General features: G+C 36.4%; 1 protein-coding gene across 1 annotated transcript in view; it reads left to right on the forward strand.

Moving 5' to 3' along the window:
• LOC111049655 (dorsal-ventral patterning protein Sog) overlaps positions 1-25,076 on the forward strand; it is a 106,786-nt gene extending 81,710 nt beyond the window's left edge. Inside the window, 12 exon segments of the mRNA XM_039440591.1 lie at positions 398-460; positions 3,560-3,768; positions 5,118-5,278; positions 6,637-6,874; positions 8,969-9,287; positions 11,591-11,889; positions 15,106-15,354; positions 17,077-17,359; positions 20,161-20,288; positions 21,610-21,909; positions 22,827-22,926; positions 24,713-25,076. Coding sequence (XP_039296525.1) covers positions 398-460; positions 3,560-3,768; positions 5,118-5,278; positions 6,637-6,874; positions 8,969-9,287; positions 11,591-11,889; positions 15,106-15,354; positions 17,077-17,359; positions 20,161-20,288; positions 21,610-21,909; positions 22,827-22,871 — 2,294 coding nt within the window. The 3' untranslated portion in view covers positions 22,872-22,926; positions 24,713-25,076.
• Positions 25,077-26,558: the final 1,482 nt, after the last annotated feature.

Genomic DNA, 26,558 nt, shown 5'->3' on the forward strand with positions numbered 1-26,558 from the left:
TGATCCCCTTATTTTATTTTCCTTCTCTTTTTATTTAATTATAATTAGTTTTCATTTATTTCTTACTAGCAGTTAACCCGTGCTCCGCTATATATTACTGGTCTATTTTAAAACTTGACAAACTGAATACTTGACGATCTGAAATCTTGAAGAATTTAAAATAGACCTATAACAATCCTCAGTTAATTAAGAATGTATTTATGCAAAATGTGAAGTTAATGAGTTGAGTAGTTGAGACGTGATGATGCGTCATTCGTGAATTTCATATCCCCTACGTGTATAAGCCAATTCTTTCCTTTACTATAATATTATAGATTATAGATGAGTCAGAAATTCAGAACTTGCTCTTTATGATGTTGAAAATTAATTTATTAATTTAAAAAAAAATTATTTTCAGGTCCAGATATCGTTGATGATCCCACCACAGTTGTAAGCGGAGATGATGAGAAGAATACAAAACGTAAGTTACAAGTTAACGTGAAACGTTTACGTTAACGTTAACAAGTTAACGTTGAACGTAAGTTAAAAGCTTGTAATATTCATAATCACTATAGCTATTATTGTGAGGTCCACGTTATAATGGCAGTGTTTGATTAGCGATGGTATTGCAGTCCTTGTCTATCATTCAACAAAGCGGATAGCGCCATCTCTTTCTCGCTTTCCTCTGTTGCCAGATCGTCTTTCAACAATGTAGAATTAATAATCAATTATCAAAATATTTCATCTATATTATGAAATTATTGAGAAATATAATTTCTTGCTTGATAAAATATAATTGAGTATTATTTAAACGAGAATGAACCGTTAATATTACATCAATAAAACTGTATCTGCTACCGTCTATAGAAAGCATTGACAAGACAGAGGATCGGCAACGTTGTTGTGCTATCTTTCTTCACTCCCATTATAACGTGGACCTCACAATAATAGATTTCAAGTTTATTATTTTGTAATATTTCCATTTGGAGTGATCCGTGGTCTAGTGGAGAGAGTGCTTGTCTAGCAGTCTAGAGATCCCCGGTTTAAACCCGCTCATCGTCTAAATTTTTTGAGCAGGTCATTCCCGTATTATCGGATGGGCACGTTAATTTGTCGGTCCTGGCTGAAGTGTGACAGTTGTGAAGGTTTAAATGAGATATATTCAGGCCAGGTGGAACTTCCGACGATGACAGGCGTTGTTGTCTGAAAACATTCATATTGTCCAAATTTCAAGTGTGCTATATCAGCTGATCCAAAAACTTTTCTTTATTTGTGTTTATTATTTAAGAATATTATCAACAATATCAGGGACCGAGCTTCGCTCTGGAGTACAAAAGCATAAAAAATGTATTACGAAAGAAGAAATTATAATAAAATTCATACAGAAATGTTCTATCTAATCACAGTAGATTGAGATTGATTCCCAGAGGAATGCAAAAAGTTCTCTCACAAAGGCCCAGTTGCACAAAAGCCGGTTAAATTTTAATCCTGATTAACTTCACGTGAATCAAATCAGAGAACACCATTTCAAAAAGATGGATCTACTGGAATTTATCAGGATTGAAAATAACCCGGCTTTTTTTGCAACCGGCACTAAGTACCTGATTGAATGATTACAAAAGTTCAACAGCTGAGTCATAATTTCGACACAGTCCCACACACATGAACTCGCTCACTCACTTCTATCACCAACAGACGACGAAATAATTATCAGCTGTTTTTTTCAAGGATGAATAATAATTATCCTTTTAATGTCCTTCAGCGAGTTTTTCCAGGGATGAGACTTAGTGTAATCGAATCTTTATATTATAAACCCATTATGTTCTGAATTTCGTCAGAATCGTTAGAGCCATTTTCGAGATCCGGTGAAATACAAACATATAAACATCTAAATATCCAAACATAGAAACAGAAGCTGCTCGATTAATAGTATAGGATATTTCAAAATATAAATTCAATCTCCCCAATTAAAACATAATATTTTAGGTTAATTAGACAGATTGAAATCCACCCAATCTGAGATCCTAACCCTGTCATGGTCGACGATGGAATTTACACACAAACGAGACCCCATCTTTACCTATAGTCCGTACAAAATTACTTCTGACTTGGAGGAACATGCAGCGCAGAAAAATGGAGGTAGATCAGCCAATGACAGTGATTAATAGAGTCATATTGTGGTGTATCATCTGTGTTGATACTGTATCATTTTTTGGTAATATTATAAAGAAAAGATAGTATAAGAAGATATGCCATGGTTTGTTGAGTTCATTCAAAGTTTGCAAGTTTTGTATCAAATTATGGTGTTGTGTATCAAGTTGAGATGATACTGTATCATTTTGTAAAGATTATATGTAATATCGGGGCACCGAGCTTCGAGCTTCGCTCGTTATTTCTATTCATTGATAAACAGAACACAATTCTCTAAAGGATTGTGTTTATATTTTACAGCTGGCTATACGTCAGCTTATGAATTTCGGGGATGCGATATTTTGATTTTCCACAGAATCACTTGCTCACTCACTTTTTTACTATCCACAGACGACGAAAGTCTCAGCTGTTTCAGCCAAGGATGAATTATCCTTTTAATGTCGTTCAGCAAGTTTTCCCAAGGATGAGACCTAGTGCAATAGAATTTTTATATCATAAACCTACTATATTCCAATTTTTTTGAAAATCGATAGAGCCGTTTTCGAGAACCGTTGAACATAAATAACCAAATAACCAGTTATAAAAATATAAACAGATATACAGGAATTGCTCGTTTAATATTATAGGATAATTGATTATTTCAAACGAGAATGAACAGTTAATATTACATAACGAGATAAAAAAATATGAACAGATATACAGAAATTGCTCGCTTAATATAATAGGATAGGTAGAAGCGCAGTTGCCAATTTGTCGATTAGACTCAGTCGTCTGACTGCTTTCCTACAGGAAACTTCGCATGTGTAGCATGAGCACATGAACAGTCACTAGAAGTTGGAAATCGCTGGCCGCTTCAAAACGGAAACATCGCGTCTCTGTATCCCTCCCACTGTATGCCCTCTCTACTGCGCATGTCCACCCCAAGTAAGAAGTAATTTTGTACAGAGTATAGTCCTATACCTTCAGCTTTACCTTTGCTATACCATAGAGAAACGATAGCATAAGTAGATATCCCATGGTATAGGGCGTTTATGTCGCAACTTTTACTGTTATCTCAAGCCGATAGTTTACGTATTTGCGTATTTCTTTGCCATGCAGCTGTGTGACGCTAGTAGTCTCTCAAATTGTGCTGTTCATATACTCTCATCCCAACAAAACAGAGGGTTAAGTGTAAGAGAGGGTCGGCTGCGCCCTAACTTCGCCCTCCTAGGTTTTTAATAAAGGCAGCTAATCAATCAATCAATCAATCAAAACAGTAAAAATTGACAATAATCGACAGTAATCGGCTTGAGATAACAGTAAAAGTTGCGACATAAACGCCCTATACCATGGGATATCTACTTACGCTATTGTTTCTGTATGGTTATAACTTCATACCTTGTTATACCTTTTCTTGCTTTCTAAACTGATTTTCTGAATTCATTTTCAGATTTTGCAGCGCTTTTGACCAACCGTAACCAACTGGACTCAGCTGATATAATGATGTATTCTGCAAGTGGATCTTTCAAGCAATATTCGGCCACAGGACGTTTCTCATTCCACAAACGGAATCTCTATTATTCCTTCTATACTAGCACCAGTCTCAGACCCAGAGGTCTGCAATTTGTCGATTTGAAGGGAAATATTCTCGAAGAACAGGTTGGTAACAGTTGATAGTTGATGATTAAATGATAAATGGTTGTTAGTTAATTGATAAATAGTTGATAGTTGACGGTTAATAGGTAAATATAGTTGATGGTTAATTGATAAACATGCGCAATTTGTTGATTTGAAAGAGAATATTCTTGAAGAACAGGTTGGCCACAGTTGATACTTGATGGTTAATTGATAAATAGTTGATAGTTGATGGTTAATTGATAAATAGTTTATAGTTGACGGTTAATTGATAAATACTGCAATTTGTAGATTTGAAAGGGAATATTCTAGAAGAACAGGTTGATAACAGTTGATAGTTGATGATTAAATGATAAATGGTTGTTAGTTAATTGATAAATAGTTGATAGTTAATTGATAAATAGTTGATAGTAGATGGTTGATTGATAAATACTGCAATTTGTCGATTTGAAAGGGAATATTCTAGAAGAACAGGTTGGTAACAGTTGATAGTTGATGGGTAATTGATAAATAGTTGATAGTTGACGGTAGATTGATAAATACTGCAATTTGTCGATTTGAAAGAGAATTTTCTAGAACAGGTTGATAACAGTTGATAGTTGAAGGTTAATTGTTGAATAGTTGATAGTTAATTGATAAATAGTTGATAGTTGATGGTTAATTGATAATAAATAGTTGATAGTTGACGGTAGATTGATAAATACTGCAATTTGTCGATTGAGAATATTCTAGAAGAACAGGTTTGTAACAGTTGATAGTTGATTGATGAATAGTTGACAGTTGACGTTAATTGATAAATAGTTGATAGTTAATTGATAAACAGTTTATAGTTAATTGATAAATAGTTTATAGTTAATTGATAAATAGTTGATAGTTGATATAGTTTAAAGTGTTACAGTCTGGGTCCTGTAGCTTTGCCTATCGGCGGTGGGCCACTAGACTACAATACCACAGAATAGGTACAGAATGGAAACTTCTAATCAATCGCCTATCCAACCAATGCTTTTTACATGACGCCAATACTAGACACGTCACGTGACCTTGGGAAGTTCCAATCCTGGTCTTCTGATTGGCTCGTAGCAGTGAATGAGATCAATTGATCCGGATCATTAAAGTGATCCGAACCTATCATCAATACTATTACTATTTTGCGGCGCTTCCTAACAAGATTGCGGATTTTAGCGTCAGGGTACTAGCCAAGTTTCCATACTGTATGTTTACTGTGACAATACTACCAAATATCTACCAAATCAAATACTTAAGAAAAGATAGAAAAGAAAGGCAGAAATAATAGGCAGAAATACTGCCATTATAACGTGGACCTCACCACAGTTTGTTAATTTGAATTTATGAAACTTTTTTCCACGTTTCAGGTTTTGCCAGCTGGTTCAGTGTACCAAAATAAGACGGGGAAAATTTGCGGCGTTTGGAGGAGAATACCCAGAGAATATAGACGACTGATAAGGGATGAAAAATTGCTGGTCAATTTGCTATGGGATAAAGCAGAATTGACTATCACCGGACAACTCTACAGGTAAGAAAATTACTGAAATCCTTCTGTTTCTTCTTCTTCTTCTTCTTCTTCTTCTTCTTCTTCTCCTTGTTCTTCATCTTCTTCCACTATTTCTTCTTCTTCTTCTTCTTCATCTTCTTCCACTATTGCTTTTTCCTCTTTTTCTTATTCTTCTATTTCTTCTTCGTCTTCTTTTTTCTCCACTCCGTTTCTTTCTTCCAATTCTTCTTCTTCTTTGTCTTCCACTTCTTCTCCTTCATCATCTTCCTTCTTTTTCTTCATCTTCTTATTCTTCCACTATTTCTGTTTCCTTTACTTTTTTTTCCTTTTCTTTCATTTCTTCCTCTTTTTCCACTTCTTCTACATCATCATCATCATCATCATCATCATCATCATCATCATCATCATCATCATCATCATCATCATCATCATCATCATCATCATCTCATCATCATCATCATCATCATCATCATCATCAACATCATCATCATCTTCCTTCTCCTTCTTCTTCTCCCTCTATTTCTTCTTCTGCTCCTCTTCCTCCTCCTCCTCATCCTCATTCTCCTTCTTCTCCTCTTTTTCCTTCACTTCCTCCTCCTTTTTCTTCTTCTTGTTTTCCCTCAACTTCTTCATTTTCTACTCCCTCTTTTTTTCTCCTCTTCCTTTCCAGCACTTCTTCTCTTTCCTATTTTTCTTCCACTCCTTCTTTTTCCACTCCTTCTTTTCCACTCCATCATTTTCTCTCCTTCTTCTTCTTCCACTACGTTTTTTTCTTCTTCTTCCATTTCTTCCTCTTTCTCCAATCCTTTTTCTTTTCATCAGCAGCATCATCTTCCTCCTTCTTCTTCCTCATCTTCTTATCCACCTCCTCCTCTTCCTCCTCCCGCTCCTCCTTCTTCTTCTCCCTCCACTTCTTCATCTTCTCATCCTCCTACATCTTCTCGTCCTCCATCTTCTGCTCCTTCTTCTTCCATTTCTTCCTCTTTCTCCAATCCTTTTTCTTCATCATCAGCATCATCTTCCTCCTTCTTCTTCCTCATCTTCTTATCCACCTCCTTCTCCTCCTCCTCCTCCTCCTCCTCCTCCTTCTTCTCTCTCTACTTCTTCATCTTCTCATCCTCCTACATCTTCTTCTTGTCCGCCATCGTCTTCCATCTTCTGCTCCTCCTCCTTCTTTCCCTCCTCTTCCTCATCCTTCTCCTCATTCACTTCCTCCTCCTTTTTCTCCTTATTGTTCTCCTCCACATCGACCTCTCCCTCTTCCTCCTCCTCCTCCTTCTTCTCTTCCTGCTTCATTTAATTTTCATCATGATATAATTTTGTAATTTTGTCTCGAAATCAGTACTAAACTTTTAATTTTCCAATTTATCTTTCTCCAGATACCGAGCTCTCACCACAGAGCTCTACAGCATCCTTTTAGAGGGCACCAATGAAGATCCAACTACGTTACAGCAGGCCGGTACAGCACTTGTATCGGTGTCCACAACTGCACCCTCTCTCCATCTCACCGTCATCTTCACGGGTATTTTTACCAACGACGAGATACAGAGTGGTAAAGAAGGAACGATATCTGTCAAACTCACCAGTCTAGATGGCAAAACTGTCGTTTTTGATGAGGTTAGTCACATAAAATTACAATCAAATTCAGTTACCTAAATCTAAAATCTGGTGTGGTGTACTCACACAACTTTCCTTGCCGTTATGATAATTGATCAACTGACGCTAGTGTTCCCGCGCATCTCAAGTCTACTTTTCTAAGATCTGAGCCAGCTGGTGACAGGACAATAGCGCTGCAGACACACAAAGTCTGCTATCTCTTCAGAGGGAATGATTTTTTACAAGCAACAGTTGCCAACAGATTGCAATTGAATAATCTTATTTTCTCTAATTTCGAGCTTATTTTCTATTTTTGGTGAAAATGCTACTGAACATTAATTGTAGAGATTTTTATGCTCAATCTTTTCCACTTGAATTTTTTTGTTTAAATTGTATCTGAAGCCTGATAATTGGAAGTCTAAAATCAAACTTTGCATAGATGGGGCGGAGCTCCTGAAATTTTATACAGATATGGGACTTGTGGCAGTTGATAGAACTTATCAATGACTATACTAGGAATAAATTTGATCAAAATCGTTGGAGCGATTTCGATAAAAATCGCGAAAAACCCTCTTTTTGATAACATTCTTGCCATTTCAGCCGCCATTTTGAATTGCATTTGATCGAAATTGTTCGTGTCGGATCCTCATAGTGTAAGGACATCAAGTTCCAAATTTCAAGTCATTCCGTTAATTGGGAGATGAGATATCGTGTACACAGACGCACATACACTCACATACACATACACACACACACACACACACACACACACACACACACCACACACACACACACACACACACACACACACACACACACACACACACACAAACATACAGACCAATACCTAGAAACCACTTTTTCGTACTCAGGGGACCTTGAAACGTATAGAAAATTAGAAATTGGGGTACCTTAATTTTTTTCGGAAAGCAATACTTTCCTTACCTATGGTAATAGGGCAAGGAAAGTAAAAAATTCGGTGCATGAATGGGCACGTAATATAAAATCAAACGTGTAAACCTCTTTGGTGGGACACGGTGTGTATCCTCTAGTTAGTGTCTAGTTTTACTTAAGAATAATATGAATCGTCAATCTGATGACATGTATGAATTGTAAATTTCAATTTCATTAAATTCCAATTAGAATATTCAAGACATATTACAAACTCTTCATAATGACACTAGCAGTCAGGCTCGTTTCGCTCGCCATATCCGTCTAGCAAGGGGGCTCCGCCCCCTGGACCCTCGACTGGTTCGTCCAAAAATGAGATCAGCGGGCTCTCTTCGCTCGCCAGCATTTTGGAAAAAACGTGGTAAAAACACCTGTTACTATATCGGCGTATCTTTGGCGAACAAAATTCTTCCACCTCAGCTAAACCTGTGTACTGATTTTTTTAAATAATATTTCCATCAATTATTGAAAAAGGTGAGAAAAACGTTGATTTTGGGCGTATCTTTGATGAAATATTAGTCACATCATCACAAAATTTTCAGACTCTAGCTAAAACCTCTGTACCAAATTTGAACATTTTTTCTGTCTATTACTTGATGAGAAAACGCAAAAAACAGCTAATTTTGGGCGTATCTTTGGCGTTATTTCGAATTCCTTCTAACACAACATTATTACACCCTAGCTTAGCTTCTGTACTAAATTTGAACAATTTTTGTTCATTTGTTCTCGATAAATCTGAGAAAAAGCAAAAAAAGACGCTGGAAAAACGCTAATTTTGGGCGTATCTTTGGCGTTATTTCAAATTCCTCCTAACACAACATTATTACACCCTTGCTGAGCTTCCGTACTAAATTTGAACATTTTCTGTTCATTTATTCTCGATAAAGCTGAGAAAACGCTAAAAAACGCTGGAAAACGCAGATTTTGGGCGTATCTTTGGAAATTTTTTCCAAATCCGTTTTTAGTGCGCCTCTAAAGGGCCAACTGAACAAACCTACCAAATTTGAACGTTTTTGGTCCGGTAGATTTTTAGTTCTGCGAGTGAGTCAGTCAGTCAGTGAGTGCCATTTCGCTTTCATAGGCCTATCATTAAAAATATAATTGAATAAACATAATTACTCATACAAAATACTCAATTAACGACTCTTTTTCTCTCATTTCCAGACGATGAAAGTTGAAAAACCCTCCTCAGACCTGAACACAGTGGAGGTGCGCTCAGCAGTCTCTCACCAGGACCTCCATCTTCTCAGCAACCTGCAACTGCAACTGGCCATCTCCAATCACAGGCAGCCAGCACTGGCCGTCAGTGGAGTGGCCAGACCACGCACCACGTGTGACGTGTATGTGGGCACAGTGGTGGGCGAGCGAAGTGAGGCTGCCGGCCTGGCATGGGTCTATGTCAACCGGCAGGCGGCTCTAGACTATCATGTGCAGCTGGATGGATTGGGTCAGCAGCTGAGCAAGGAGGTGCAACTGAGTTTGGGTAGGTGTTGTTTTGTTTCTCCTTCTTCTTCTTCTTCTTCTTCTTCTTCTTCTTCTTCTTCCCCTCCTCCTCATTACTGTTCTTCTCGTGATGACCTCCTCTTCCTCCCATTCCTTCTCCTCCATCTACTTGTCCTAGTCGTCCTCCTTCTCTATTTCTCCTCTTCCTCTTTTCCTCTTACTATACTCCTCCTCCTACTCCAACTTCTCCTACTTCCTCTTTTCTTCTCCTCCCTCCACCTCCTATTATTATTTACTTCATCCACCACTTATTATTAATTACTCTTTTCTGTTAATTGATGTAAATCTGAATGATTTATCGTTTCTATGATTTGGTTTTTACGTATTGATATTTTTACTTTCCTTGCCCTATTACCATAGGTAAGGAAAGTATTGCTTTCTGAAAAAATTAAGGTACCCCAATTTCTAAATTTCTATACGTTTCAAGTTCCCCTGAGTCCAAAAAACTGGTTTTTGGGTATTGGTCTGTGTGTGTGTGTGTGTGTGTGTGTGTGTGTGTGTGTCGCGCGCGCGCGCGCGTCTGTGTACACGATATCTCATCTCCCAATTAACGGAATTAATTGAAATTTGGAACTTAAGGTCCTTACAATATAAGGATCCGACACGAACATTTTCGTTCAAATGCAATTCTAAATGGCGACTAAAATGGCAAAAATGTTGTCAAAAACAGGGTTTCTCGCGATTTTCTCGAAAACGGCTCCAACGATTTTGATCAAATTCATACCTAGAAAAGTCATTGATAAGCTCTATCAACTGCCACAAGTCTCATACCTGTAAAAATTTCAGGAGCATTGCACCATTTATGCAAAGTTTTATTTTAGATTCCCAATTATCAGGCTTCAGATACTATTTAAACAAAAAAATTCAAGTGGAAAAGATTGAGCATAAACATTTCTACAATCAATGGTCAGTAACATTTGGCAACTGTGGCATCATTCACTATGAAGAGATATCAGACTTCGTGGTGTCTGCAGCGCTATTGTCCTGTCACCAGCTGGCAGATCTTACAAAAGCAGATCTTAGAAAAGTAGACTTGAGATGCGCGGGAACACTAGCGTCAGTTGGTCAATTTTCATAACGGCAAGGAAAGTTGTGCACCACACCAGATTTTTAGTCTTAATTTTTTACGCTTAAACATAATATTTCGTTTGACTTTTTAACATTCTTTATCTAAGGTTAAGTGCTGAAGGGGTGGGTATCCTCGATACCCTCTCTGAGAATGGACTTCTTAAGGTCCAAACTTCACCGTTTCATGTGAAAACATTACAGTAGTACCTTAATTTTCGCATATTTCATCATTTTTCTAGCTCAATATTATTGTAGAATTCTTTTGTTTAATATGATTCACCATGTTATTTTATCGCTACTGATATTTATTTATAACGCTAGAACGTAAATTGAATTTTGTTTTGTTGAACACATGAATAAAGGAATCTGAATCTGAACCTCCTCCTTCATCCTGCTCCGTTTCCCCATCCTCCTCCTGCGCTACCAAATCTCATTATTCTCCTTCTTCTCTTCCTCACTCACCTTCTCTCCTTCTCTCCTCTTCTTCTATATTTCCTCCTCCTCTTCTCCTGCTCTTTCGCCTTCTACTATCGTCCTTTACCCTTTCCTCGTTTTCCTTCTTTTAATCATTCCCTAATAAAATGCACTTGTCTTTTTCATGATAATGAGACCCCTTCCCCTTTTGGTAGAGAGTTAGTGGGGAGGATATTTTTAATATTCTTTCCGAAGAATGGACATTGATATGTCCAAAGCTCCGCCAATTTATGTAGATGCATAGCAATATAATTATTATCTAGAGTTATTATATTACAAACTGCTTTTTCATATCATATACAGTTCAATAATTATTTTCTTAGTCTATATTATGTAAATTCATCTATAATTTTGCTGTATTGTAAGCTATTGTATATAAGTGTATAAGCCAGTATATATTGTAATCTACATAAATAAAGTACTCAATCAATCAATCAATCAATCAATCCCCCTATTTATCTTCCTCATCATTTTAAAAAGAGTGTGGCGAAATAAAGTGTGGTGACTCTCTCGCTCTTAGCGCGAGTTCTTTTTGTTGTTAACCCAGTTTTCTGATTTCTTTCTCTCAGTTAAAGACTGTTACAACACGGAAATCGCCATCTCACTATGCCAGTCATTTTTACTTATATGTGCGAATTCAGCTTGGATTTTTGTTCAATTATTATTATTACTAACCAACTTAATTTGGATTCTATTGTTTCAATAATTATCACTGAATTTATCTCTTTATTTCCTCTACAGTTGTAGACCGCCGCAGCACGGAAATCGTCAACCTGACCCCCTCCCTACAGCGCGGCTGGGCCAACGGAACCAGCGCTGTTCTACAGGTGCGAAACTTGGACCAGTTGTACGGCGGCGAGTTGGCGATAAGTTTGAATTTGGCGGGCAATTCGATTTTGGCGCGCGGCCGGCTAGCTGGAAGGCCGTTGGCTGACGCTAGAGACGCACCTGCGCCGAGTTTGATGCGCAGTGGCAACCGGTCTGATGTGGTAGGGATGATTTGGGCTGCTGTGGATGTCGAGTGTAATTTGCACTATGAGGTGAGCATTTGAGATTTGATGATGCAGTTTTGTAATTATTATTTATTCATTTATTCATTTTATTTAAATTGTTATCTGTTTTTCAAATTAAGATATGCCACTCAAACTTTTATTTTCTCTAAATACAGTCCAAATCTGGAGTTGAGCCTCCAGCTGATCAATGCTGCGTCGTTGCCAGATTGTAAGGGCCAAGCCACACAAGGGGTATTTCAAACTTTTTCAGACGAGTCGGCAGGGTGGTTAGCTCTCTGATTGTCTGATTATCAGCTGATTCCTGAATGCCAACCAAATTAGCCAATCTGAGAGCATCCTGTCCTACCGACTCATCTGAATAAATGCTCCGTGTGGCTTGGCCCTTGGACATGTCTGTCAACTTTTTTCCTGGATACTCATCATAGTCTAATTGACCGAGCGAAGTGAGGTCTAAGATTCAAGTCGACGGTTTGGCATTTCTCTTGATGTTTAAATGTTTGAATGTTTATATGTTGCGCATTCACTGCGAAACGTGGTAATAGATTTTCATGAAATTTGACAGGTATGTTCCTTTTTTAATTGTGCGTGGACGTATATACAAGGTTTTTGGTAATTTTGCATTTCAAGGATAATATAAAAGGAAAAGGAGGCCTCCTTCATATGCCAATATTAGAGTAAAAATCAGACTATAGAATTATTCATTATAAATCAGCTGACAAGTGATTACACAGATGTGTGGAGAAGCCAGTCTGTTGCTGTATTTTCATAAGGTTTCATATAATTTCAATCAGGTACTTGTGAATGAGAATACTGCGTGACGTCTACTGTTCACAGAGCTACAAGTAGTCTAAATTAAGTCTAGAGTTGATCCATCAGCGTTGCCAGATTGAGTGGAATTTAAACTTTCTAAAATTTTCTAATTGAACCACAATAGTGATCTATCTGATATGACAATGTTGCTTAGGCAGTGTTCACTCCAAAAAGCTCCTTGTGTATCTTTTCCGATGCAACACGTTGCTTTTGAGAAGATACAAAAGAGCATCTGTTGCTTGTGGAAAGATACATTTTCAATAATGTTGGATGTTTTTGTTTGGGTAGTATTGTAGTCTAGTGGGCCTCCGCCGATAGGCAAAGCTACAGCACCCGGACTGTACCATGGAGCTGTTGCCTATTGAAATAGTACTTTACGTCACAAGTCCAGTAACGGTAGTTTACCGCATAAGTATGATTGTTCCTGCCCGAAACGTAGTTGAGGGCCGAATTATCATATGAATGTGGTAAATATGTTACCGTACAAGTTACGTACAATATTTTTTGTGATACTTATCTGAGAAAGAATAATATTGCTGAGAAACAGAAACCATGACCTGCTGCTGCTCGAGATACTGCATTCTATAAACATGACCTAGCCCATGGCGCCTAGTTCATAACAGACAGACTCTTTGAGCTCAAATAAAATAATAAAGGCCTTAATTATAAGATCCCAGATGAGTTCTCATAACTTGAAACTCCTTTAAAGAGTTCTTCAATTATTTCAGTTAGTATATTAATTACTCAGATGTTATTAGGACTCAGTAGAGTCCTAACATACTCGACTGTAAAGAGAACATATGATCTCTTTACAGTATAGTATGCTGTAATGAAAATCACATGTTTTCTTGTTCTGCAAACAGCTGTTTACCGGCTTAATTTAATGCATATAAAACAGCTGCAATTGAGTAAGTATGAAAAAAAATTATTTTTTTTTTGAGCTCGAAGGGTCTGTCTGTTATGAAGGTGCTAGTCATGTTTATAGAATGCAGTAGCTCAGGCAGCAGCAGGTAATGGTTTCTCAGCAATATTATTCTTTCTCTGATAAGTATGACAAAAAATATTGTATGTAACTTGCTAGGTAACATATTTACCACATTCGTATGATAATTCTGCCCTCAACTACGTTTCGGGCAGAAACAATCATACTTATGCCGTGAATTATTGTTACTGGACTTGTTACATGAAGTACTATTTTGTCACAATCATTCAATCTCAGCTGTTTTCCATGCATGAAATCAAGCCGGTAAACAGCTGTTTGCAGAATAAATATACATATGATTCTCATTACAGCATACTCTACTGTAATGAAACCATATGGTTTCTTTACAGTCGAGTATGTTTCCTAGTTCCGAAATAGGAACAGCAAAACTGCTGCAAAAAAACCACCTTCAGCGCTCCAGGTGGAAGATTTGTCAACTTCCACAAAATTCCTGATTCAGAATTTGTGAAATAGGTTGTGTTTATAGAATGCATGTAGTAACTTCAGCACAAGCAGGTAATATTTTCTATTTCTCAATTATTCTTCTTTAGATTATTACTATTAGTTCTGTGAACAGTAGACCTCACGCAGTATTCTCATCCACAAGTACCTGATTAAAACTAATAGACCTTATGGAAATACAGCAATGGACTGGCCTCTCCACACATTTGTGTAATCACTTGTCAGCCGATTTATGATGAATAATTCTATAGTCTGATTTTTACTCTAATAATGGCGTATGAAGGAGGCTCCTTTTTCCCTCTATATTATCCTTGGAATGCAAAATTTCCAAAAACCTTGTATATAAGTCGACGCACAATTAAAAAAGGAACATACCTGTCAAATTTCATGGAAATCTATTACCGCGTTTCGCCGTAATTGCACAACATATAAACATTTAAACATTTAAACATTTAAACATTTAAATATTTAAACATTTTAACATTTTAACATTTTAACATTTTAACATTTTAACATTTTAACATTTTAACATTTTAACATTTTAACATTTTAACATTTTAACATTTTAACATTTTAACATTTTAACATTTTAACATTTTAACATTTTAACATTTTAACATTTTAACATTTTAACATTTTAACATTTTAACATTTTAACATTTTAACATTTTAACATTTTAACATTTAAACATTTAAACATTAAGAGAAATGCCAAATCGTCGACTTTAATCTTAGACCTCACTTCGCTCGGTCAATGATAAAAATGTACCTACGTTACTTGGACGAGAATGTCTTTTGCAGTGTTCAAATGAAATTCTAGTCTCGGCTAACATTTCGACTAGAAACATCATCCTCGCCTGCAAAAGGCCCCTTCCCGTCTACGTGACGTAAGAAACTATTTTGTTGATGGGGAGTACTTCGCGATGGGTTTTTTCTGGATGTTTGTAATGTAAGTCACTTCTTAATGTTTTTTTTGTTTCTAATTTCAGCTAACCCTCTCAGGTCTGACCCCCTCACCAGAACATCCCCTCCAGCTCTACCTAGAGGAGATCCCGTTCATAGCTCCAGGTGCTCCCGTGTCCCGTAGGATGTTGGAGGAATTCACCAGCACCAGTTTGGAGGACTTCATCCTGGGTCTCACCCCCCAGGAACTCATGAAGTTGGATTCGGGAGTGGTCTACTTCGACATCAAAGATGCCAAAACTCAGGAGAGCTTGTTGAGGGCTCAGTGGAAGGAGGTAAAATCAAGTTATCATTTATTTTTCTTTTGAATCTCTTATTATTATTTTTCCACTCTTTAGCCCAATGGAAGGAGGTGAGGGAATTGAAGTTTAAATCTAGTTTTTTCTTGATCTTCGACTTTCTACGATCCTCTGCCTCCTTCTTCGTCCTTTTCTTCTCCTCCTTCTTATTCTGTTTCTTCTCTTCCTCATTCTCCTCCTCCGCCTTCTCTTACCCCTTCTCCACCTCCACCACATCCTCATTCTTCTCGGCCTCATCCACACTCCTCCTTCTCCTTCTTCTCTGCCTCCTTCTTCTTCTATTTCTTCAATCATCTTCTTCTCTTCCTTCATTTACGATAATTATTATGAATATATTGTCTTATCTAATTCTTATTATTGTCTCATCTGAAATGATAAAACATCACTTTCTTCAAACATAACCTCACTTCCATTAAAAATGCATGGTACTACGCAACTCAAGTCGAGGCTCGACCAACATGTCGAGTCGACACTCGACTCAGTCCCACAGTCGTGAGGTCGCAGAGACTAGAATCGACTGGTCTGAGTGTCACCATTTGGAAACACATGCTCTCCACTAGAGTCCAGTCTCTTCTCCACCTGAGTCGCCTAAGTGTGAGTTCAGGCTTACAATATTTGTATCAAATTTTGGTGATTTGTATCAAGTTGAGATGATTCTGTATCATCTGTGGTGATACAGTATAATTTGGTGGTGAGTCTAAGGCTCAACTCACACTTACGTCGCGGAGACTAGAATCGACTGGTCTGAGTGTCACCATTTGGAAACACATGCTCTCCACTAGAGTCCAGTCTCTTCTCGACCTAAGTGGACTCAAGTCGAGAAGAGACTCGACTCTAGTGGAGAGCATGTGTTTTGAAATGGTGACGTGGCGGAGACTAGAATCGACTGGTCTGAGTGTCACCATTTGGAAACACATGCTCTCCACTAGAGTCCAGTCTCTTCTCCACCTGAGTCGCCTAAGTGTGAGTTCAGGCTTACAATATATGTATCAAATTTTGGTGATTTGTATCAAGTTGAGATGATTCTGTATCATGTGTGGTGATACAGTACAATTTGGTGGTGAGTCTAAGGCTCAACTAACACTTACGTCGCGGAGACTAGAATCGACTGTTCTGAGTTTCACCATTTGGAAACATATGCTCTCCACTAGAGTCCAGTCTTTTCTCGACCTGAGTTGCGTATGTGTGAGTTGAGTTTGCAATAATTGTATCAAATTTTGGTGTTTTGTATCAAGTTGAGATGATACTGTATCATGTGGTGATACAGTATAATTTGGTGGTGAGTCTAAGGCTCAACTGACACTTACGTCACAGAGACTAGAATCGACTGGTCTGAGTGTCACCATTTGGAAACACATGCTCTCCACTAGAGTCCAGTCTCTTCTCCACCTGAGTTGCGTATGTGTGAGTTGAGTTTGCAATATTTGTATCAAATTTTGGTGTTTTGTATCATGTTGAGATGATACTGTATCATGTGTGGTGATACAGTATAATTTGGTGGTGAGTCTAAAGCTCAACTGACACTTACGTCACAGAGACTAGAATCGACTGGTCTGAGTGTCACCATTTGGAAACACATGCTCTCCACTAGAGTCCAGTCTCTTCTCCACCTGAGTCGCCTAAGTGTGAGTTCAGCCTTACATGTATTGTGAGCATTGAATAGAAACATTGATTTATTGGGACATTTTGTTTTGGCAGGTTCCAATCCCCACCTCCTGTCTACCCCTCTACTCGGAGAACCAACTGCCGACCCTGACCTACCACAATGACGAGGCAGGTGTCATCCAGAGGGACCAGGGCTGCTTCCATTCGGACCGCTTCCACGAGGAGGGCGCTCAGTGGGCGTCTCATGTCGACAAGTGTGTCATGTGCTCCTGTCATGGATCACGTGTCACCTGTCATGCCATACAGTGTCCCACACTCACGTGTCACAACACTGTCACACGCCAGGGGGCTTGTTGCCCCGTATGCGATCAACACAGTAAGTATCCTATTATATCAAGCGAGCAATTTCTGTATATATTTAACTAGTAGTTCTGTGAACAGTAGACCTCGCGCTCAGTGAGTTACATTGACCTGTTATTATGTTTTCTCAAAAATTAATAAATAATTTATCAATTTAAAATGTCTAGAAAAAATCCTAAATAAACATATAGCTTTCTGGTCTATATCGTACCGTGACGTGTCGTCCCGGAATGTGAGTGTGAGCACTGTTATCAGGTCTGGCTGCAACTGTCTACAACGTTGATGGAAATATACATTTTCAAGATGTTCGATGTTTTTGAATGGGTAGTATTATAGTCAACTGTCTACTAATGTTAATGGAAAGATACATTTTCAAGATGTTTGATGTTTTTGAACGGGTAGTATTATAGTCCACTAGACATCTGATTTATGATGAATAATTCTGTAGTCTGATTTTTACTGTAATATTGGCGTATGAAGGATGCTCCTTTTTCCTTTTATATTATCCTTGGAATGCAATATTTCCAAAAACCTTGTATATACGTCGACGCGCAATTAAAAAAGGAACATACCTGTCAAATTTCATGAAAATCTATTACCGCGTTTCGCCGTAAATGCGCGACGTATAAACATATAAACATTTAAACATTGAGAGAAATGCCAAACCGTCGACTCGAATCTTAGACCTCACTTCGCTCGGTCAGTTAGGCGAGCAATTTCTCTACATATTTGAATATTTGGTTATTTATATGGTTATTTGTTTATAGGTAATAATTTTTGTATAGTAGCGCTCATCGAATTTCCATCTAGCTGTTTATCCTGTTGTCAATATTTGCAGTAGCAGAAGTCTTCGGGGTGATTCACAGCATTTAATTAGAGTTTCGTTTAATTGACCGAGTGAAGTGAGGTCTAAGATTCAAGACGACGGTTCGGCATTTCTCTTAATGTTCAAATGTTTATATGTTCATATGTTTTTATGTTGCGCATTTACGGCGAAACGCGGTAATAGATTTTCACGAAATTTGGAACATAGTAGGTTTATGATATAAAAATTTGATTGCACTGTGTCTCATCCCTGGGAAAACTCGCTGAAGGACATTAAAAGAATAATAATTATTCATCCTTGGATAAACACATGATAATTTCTTCGTCTGTTGATAACGGAAGATGGGTGTGCCTGTGTGGAAAAGGGACAGAATTATCAATCAGCTTATCTGACGAGAAATATTATCTAGAAATTTTAATTGACTTGATCAAATTATCTGGTTTGTTGAAATGACATGGTACTTATATAATTCTAAATTAGAGTATATAATAATTCTCAAAGTTAATCATTATTTCACAGTTTTATGTGATTAGTGAGTGTTATTTTGTTATTCAATTTGGTTTGTGAACAATCTAGATTAGAACTTTTCTGTTTTCAATAATGTTTGGACTGAAATTGGACCTGAGTTCAAGTGCATGGAACATAACCTATTTTTTGGACTATTTGTGTGTGTGTAGATTTATACTATTTGGACAAGTGTATAAATCAAAATTCGGGGAAGAAACAATTTTGGGCTGTGCCTGTTTGTCCTTCCCCAATCATTTTAAAGAATTGTGTTCTGTTTATCAATAAATAAATAACGAGTGAAGCTCGGTGCCCCGATATTATCGGCTCGCTACACTCGCTTTACTTTGTTTCCAACAAACAAAAGCTGTTGGGCGTCTGCCAAGTTGAGCTTTTTTATTTATTTGAAATTTAAATTCATTTTATTTATTTATTCATTGCCATGCGGAAAGAGTTATCATCATTTCTACCCTGAGGCAAGCCAACTACTACAGAATGAAAGTCTTACCAGGATGCTGAAGAGAAGGAAACCTTCTACGTCCTTTTAGCACAACACAGCCTGAGCAACAGAAAATATATTTGTTGCTCTTTCCATGAGCAACAGATGCTCTTCTGTATCTTCTCAAAAGCAACGTGTTGCATCTGAAAAGATACAAAAGGAGATTTAATGTATCTTTCCATAAGCAACAGATGCACTTTTGTATCTTATCGAAAGCAACGTGTTGCATCCGAAAAGATACACAAGGAGCGTTTTGGAGTTAGGTCCTTTTAGCAGAACACAGCCTATCAGCTGACATTCGTTCAACATGCTCTCTCCATTGTTGGTGATACGTTGCAACTCTCTCATTCATGAAGAATCTCTGTGTGTAGGGAGCTTCCTCCATCTAGGGATCTAGGGTCTCTGAAGCCTGATGTTTTGCAAAGCCGTGAATATTACCCCGCCAACCATTCCCTGCCAATATGCCGTTTCAAAGTCACCGAGGCAAAGCTACTGGACGCTTAGTCCACACATTACATGTTATCTTTGGAGTCTTATTGTGTAGTTGAGAAGTTGATATTATTTATTATTTATTTATTTATGCGTGGATACAATAACAAATCATATAAATATAATTGGGGAAGGAACAACAGGCTTGGCCCAAAACTATTCCATTCCCAAATTTTGATTACATGTCCAAAAATAGGTTATGTTTCTTCTGTAAGAAGTTCAAGCTCAACTTTCGTCCAAAAATAAATATGAGATGCAAATTTTAAATCTAGAAAAATTAAAATATTGTGGTAATCATTCATATTAAATAAAAAGAGTAAGAAATAGTCAAAAAACACAGATTTATTGATAGTTAGAAAGAACTGTTTCAGATGTTACACCATTGTCAATCCCTGATAAACTCAGAGTTGATAGTTTTCTGAGTCTTCTTATTTAATTATCTTTGGAGTTTATTTACCACATTTTTACTTGACTTTCATGCTACTTGCCTCTGTTTCAGACCCAGTGGATACCAACTTGACAGCGGGACTGTGTCAACTGGCAGGTCAGTCCTACCAACCTGGGGCAAGCTGGCATCCCTACATACCCCCCAATGGCTTCGATACTTGCACTACTTGCTCCTGTAATGTAAGTTCGTCTTATGATTTATGATATATTATATCTTTCTATGTTTATGATTTATTATATTTTTCTAATATATATTATTTATGATCTTTGACATAGGTCTAATCCACTTAATGCATTCATAGCACAAAAACTGCCAATCGAAAACAGACTGTTGATCAAAAACTGCCAAACAAGCGCCTCACTATAATAACATCATAGAGTGAAGATAGCTTGAGAAGATATCCCATGGTTTGTAGTATTCATTCAAAGTTTAGAAATTTTGTATCAAATTATGGTGTTGTGTATCAAGTAGAGATGATACTGTACCTTTTTGTGGTGATACTGTATCATTAATGGTGATACCATAGAGAAAAGATAGCACAAGAAAAAAACCCATGGTTTGTAGAATTCATTCAAAGTTTGCAAGTTTTGTATCAAATTATGGTGTTGTGTATAGAATTGATATGATACTGTATCATATTGTGTTGATACTGTATCATGTGAGGTGATACTGTATAATTCATGGTTATACCATAGAGAAAAGATAGCATGAGAAGATATCCCATGGTTTGTAGAATTCATTCAAAGTTTGGATGTTTTTTATCAAATTATGGTGCTGTGTATCAAGTTGAGATGATACTGTAGCATATTTTGTTGGTACTGAATCATGTTCCCTATCACCACAAATGATACATTATCATCTCAACTTGATACACACCATAAATTGATACAAAACTTCCAAACTTTGAATGAATTCTACAAACCTTGGGATATCTTCTTTAGCTATCTTCTCTCTATGAGATCACCATAAAAGATACAGTATCATCTCAACTTGATACGCAATACTAGAATTTGATACAAAACTTCCAAACATTGAATGAACTCTACAAACTGTAGGATACAAAACAGTGAGAGAAGTTGTGTGTACTTTTGGGTTCAAAATTTTATAAAATAACTTGATTAATTCAATATGAAGTGATAATTAAGTGTTATATTTGAATATAGTTTGGTGTTTTAATTTCTCTAAATTCAAAATGTTCAGCTTATATTTATTTTTGGACGAACATTGAACTAGAATGTTTCACAGTAGAAACATAACCTAACTTTTGGACATTTTATTAATTTATCAAAATTTGGGAATGGAATAGATTTGGGCCAAGCCTGTTGTTCCTTCCCAATCATATTTATATGATTTGTGATTATGTCCACGAATAAATGATAAATATCTTATTATGCTATCATTACTCTATGGCTTCATTTTTATATTCCTTCCCATCTATTTTTTGTGTTTCTTCCAATGAAATACCCGAATTTTGCAATATATTTTTTTTCAAATTTGCAGGCCACCTCACTGCGCGTGAAATGTTCCCGCACCCAATGTCCCGCACTGGCCTGCGAAGAACGCACCGCCTTGCGGACAGCCGGCTGTTGCAAGCTGTGTCCCGTGGTGGCGAACGAAGCGACGCTGACGGCGGACCCCGGTTGGATGGGTGAGCAGGCAGGTGCAGCGAAGACCAAGTCTGATATCCTGGAGGCAGGGGGTTGCAACTACCCCATTGGGGGTCCTTTCGAGAACGGGGAGGAATGGCACCCCAGGGTGTACTCACACGGGGAGGTCAAATGGGTGAAATGTCATTGCAAGGTGGGTTAAAGTTGTACTTTATTAAGTGTTTTTAGAATTAAGTTTGTTTTTTGGTAATTCTACAAAATTATATTTTTAATATGTGAATATTTCCTATTCTAGTCATAATAATGTAAAATATTTCACCTATGTTTAGTTTTGAAGAATCTAAATTTGAAAATCTACTCTGTGAAAAACTTGAGGACTGAAAATTTTGTGAACTGAAGAACTACAAGACTTAACCTATTTCGGACTATGTGTAACCTTATCTAAATTTGGGAGAGGAATAGCACAAGGTTACCTTATTTTTCCTCTTCCTATCATTTTGATAATGTACTTATTGTATCAATCAATAAAGAATATTTTGAATGCAAAAACATAGCATAGGAAAAATATATCACAAGAAGATATTCCATGGTTTGTAGAATTCATTAGTTAGGAACTTTTGTATCAAATTATGGTGTTGTGTATCAAGTTGAGATGATACTGTATCATATTGTGTTGATACTGTATCATATTGTGTTGATACTGTATCATGTGTGTTGATACTGTATCATATTGTGTTGATACTGTATCATGTGTGTTGATACTGTATCATATTGTGTTGATACTGTATCATGTGTGTTGATACTGTATCATTTTGTGGTGATACCATACAGAAAATAATGAATAAAGAATAAAGAATTTATATCTGGTCATGACATACATCTTTTACTTATGACAATTTTAGGCCAACAGTCATTTAATCAACGTTAAAGTTTAACATACTTTTGTGCAACATTGCCAATAAATTGTAGCTTGTTTTTAGTAACAATATGAATTGTTCAATTTCGTCTTACCATCTTTTTGAATACAAATCTGTAATATTTCAATTTCTCTGTTGTCAAAATATTTTCCAATTTCTAGTTTCTTATTTTTCTTATTTCTATTTGTTACAGGACGGAAAAGTGAGGTGTGAAAGGAGTCGCAGTAAACACATGTGATCAGTGATCAGTACCGTGATCAGTATTAACAAGGAGAAACTTATTTGAAAGCACTGTAAGTAGAACACTGAAACACTGTGAGTAAAACACTGAAGCACTTTAAGAAAAATACTGAAACACTGTGAGTAAAACACTGAAACACTGTGAGTAAAACACTGAAGCACTTTAAGAAAAATACTGAAACACTGTGAGTAAAACACTGAAGCACTTTAAGAAAAATACTGGAGCACTTTAAGAAAAATACTGAACCACTGTGAGTAAAACACTGAAGCACTTTAAGAAAAATACTGAAACACTGTGAGTAAAACACTGAAACACTGTGAGTAAAACACTGAAGCACTTTAAGAAAAATACTGAAGCACTGTAAGTAAAACACTGAAGCACACTGTGAATGAAACACTGAAGCATATAAGTGAAACAAGTCTTGTTCTCTTCTGTATAGGTACTCTTTGGTTAATATTTTTATTTTGTAGTTCAGAAGTTGATATTGTGGTAATTATTCATATTAAATGAAAAAGACTAAGAAATTGTCAAAAACCACAGATTTATTGATACTTAGAAAGACCGGTTTCGGTTATTACACCACTGTCAATCTCTGATAAACTAAAACTATCTACAAGAGCAGCAGAATTTATACTAGTAGGCGAGTACTGCTATTGGTCAAGGGCATGAACGCCTGCCATTGGCCCAGCTAGACAGTCTCCTCCCACTTAACTGTGTGACTCTGTGTCACAGACTCGCCATGATAACAAAATGTTTGTTTTGGTTAATACTTTTCTTTAGTATGTTAATATATATTTATTATATTTTTCTCCTGGGCTACTTTCAATATAAATAGATATATTTATCTGAGTACCCTTATAAATTATTTTGTCACTACGTGTTTCGGCTACTAATGCCATTTTCAAGTGATTTGAAAAAGTGATCTTTTACCCTTATAAATTACTAGCCGTCAGGCTCGCTTCGCTCGCCATATCCGTCTAGCCAGGGGGCTCCGCCCCCTGGACCCCCGACTGGATCGTCCAAGAATGAGATCAGCAGGTTCGCTTTGCTCGCCTGCATTTTTCATTTGAGCATTTTTATCATATGTTAGGACGATCCAATCGGGGGTCCATACTAAACGTCTGGCTAAACGGATATGGCGAGCGAAGCGAGCCTGACGGCTAGTAATAAAATATTCCCAGGAATAGCTCTGATTGAAGTAGCAGTGCCCAATCAATTTTTCCGCTATAAATGCATTTCAATCTTCAACTTGGTGCCAACCTAACAAAGTCAACTCAAGTTAATGCCAACCTGACAAAATTATTAATTTAGTTACCAGTTAACAACACTGTTTCGAAGAGGTACTCTCTCTAGATTATAGTTCTATATTAACATATGGTATGGACTTTTTAAAATTATAATTAAGAGAATAAGAAGAATATGCATGCTAAAAGACAAACTTTAAACCCTTAAAAACCACCCTTAGGTCCGTTTGCACAGTCACAGTTTAAACTAAATTTCATTTTAAACTGGATTAAATCCGTATCAAGTCTAGTTTGTTATAATTTGTTTCATTTTGAGTTTAATCCATCAGCTGATTAAATCGAGTTTAAGCTTTGACTGTGCAAACGGCCCTTAGAGTTGAAATATTGCCAAAAGATTTCTTAGTGCGCCTCTAAAGGGCCAACTGAACATACCTACCAAATTTGAACGTTTTTGGTCCGGTAGATTTTTAGTTCTGCGAGTGAGTGAGTCAGTCAGTCAGTCAGTCAGTGAGTGAGTGCTATTTCGCTTTTATAATATAGATTATGGTATTAATTTTTTTCAATATTCTAACAATTCTTCTCTCTTTTTTGCAGGAGCTTGTAGAGCAACTTCAGAACAGTTTTTGAGAATCAAAATCAACCAGCTTACAAACGTAATTAATTTATTGATTTGCAAATAATTGTAAAAAATAAAAAAATGTGATGGTAATAACTTCTTGATTATATTTCAAGCGCTGTAGCATAATTCGTTAACAAAATTCTACTAGCTAGGCCTAATGCATTCTTCATTATATATTTTTTCAATTTGGAAGAAAATCTCCAAATTTCAATTTTTTGCAAACCTAAGAATAAATTGTAATATTTTAGTGTAAGTACTGATTTAGTAAGCTACTACCATAATGTTTATGTTATTTGTATTTATTAGGTTAATTATTATTAATTATAAAAATTATTTTCATGTTCCTGTTATTTAATTTTATGTCTAATTCCTACCTCATAATAATTGTGTGTAAATGATTACAATAATAGACTATTTATTTTTAACTTGATACTCTCATTTATTTGTTTCATTTGTCCAATAATAATGGCGGTTGAATTCTATTTTTTTCTTATTCACCGAAGAATGGAACATTGTTACATGTAATACAAAATAAATAATTGCATATAACATAATAAAGGAACGGTGATTGCTCATAAATTCCTAATTATTCCAATATTATTTATTACAAACGTTCAAAAGAGCATGTACGGTAGGTTTTATGTCAATTTTGAGGATATTTATTCTGTCATGGAGAAGAAGAAGAAGAAGAAGAAGAAGAAGAAGAAGAAGAAGAGAGAAAGAAGAAGAAGAAGAGAAAGTGGAAGAGAAGAGGAAGAAGAAGAAGAGAAAGCGGATGAGGAGAAGAGGAAGAAGAAAGACAAAAGAAGAAGCAGAAGAAGACGGAGTAGAAGAGGAAGAAGGAGGACGAGATGAAGAAGAAGAGGGAGAAGAAGAACAAGGAAGAGGAGGTAAAAGAGGAGAACACGAGAAGAGGAGGAGGAGGAAGAGGAGGAATAGAAGAATGAGGAGGAGAGAATGGTGAAGGAGAAGAAGAACTTTCATGAAGAAGAAGAGGAGGAGATAATTGCAGTGGAAGTAGGGGAAGGAGTATGAGGAGGAGGAGGAGAAGTGGAGGGAGAAAATGGTGAAGAAGAAGAAGAAAAAAAAAGAAGAAGAAGACTGAAAAAAGAAGGTACATGTACCACCGTTAGTGGCCAGCTTTAGGTATAAATAGGTCTTGAAACTATTATTAATAGTAAATTAATAATAATTAATTTATTATTAACTATCAATTAATAATAATTAACATATTACTATCTAATTAACTATCACAGGTTTTTATTGAGAATATAGGTTAATCCCAAAAACATTTGATTAAGGTAAGGTTAGGCATCTTTGGGTTTAAAAAGAATGTCTATTGACATAATCACTATTTTCCTCAACTTTTCGATATTAACTTTGGCAAAAATGGGCAATTTTTTTATTGACACATACAAACAAAGGTTTTTTATTGAAAATATAGGTTAATTCCAAACACATTCGATTAAGGTAAGGTTAGACATCTTTATGTTTGAAAAGAATGTCTATTGACATAATCACTTTCTTCCTCAACTTTTCGATATTAACTTTGGCAAAAATGGGCAATTTTTTTATTGACACATACAAACAAGGTTTTTATTGAAAATATAGGTTAATCCCAAACACATTCGATTAAGGTAAGGTTAGGCTTCTTTAGGTTTGAAAAGAATGTCTATTGACATAATCACTATTTTCCTTAAACTATACAATATTAACTTCGGCAAAAAACAGGCAATATTTTTATTGATATACAAACATATACAAACACAGGTTTTTCATTGAAAATATTGGTTAATCCCAAACACATTTAATTAAGGTAAG

Source organism: Nilaparvata lugens, chromosome 14, assembly GCF_014356525.2.
Source record: "Nilaparvata lugens isolate BPH chromosome 14, ASM1435652v1, whole genome shotgun sequence".
Lineage (NCBI taxonomy): Eukaryota > Metazoa > Arthropoda > Insecta > Hemiptera > Delphacidae > Nilaparvata > Nilaparvata lugens.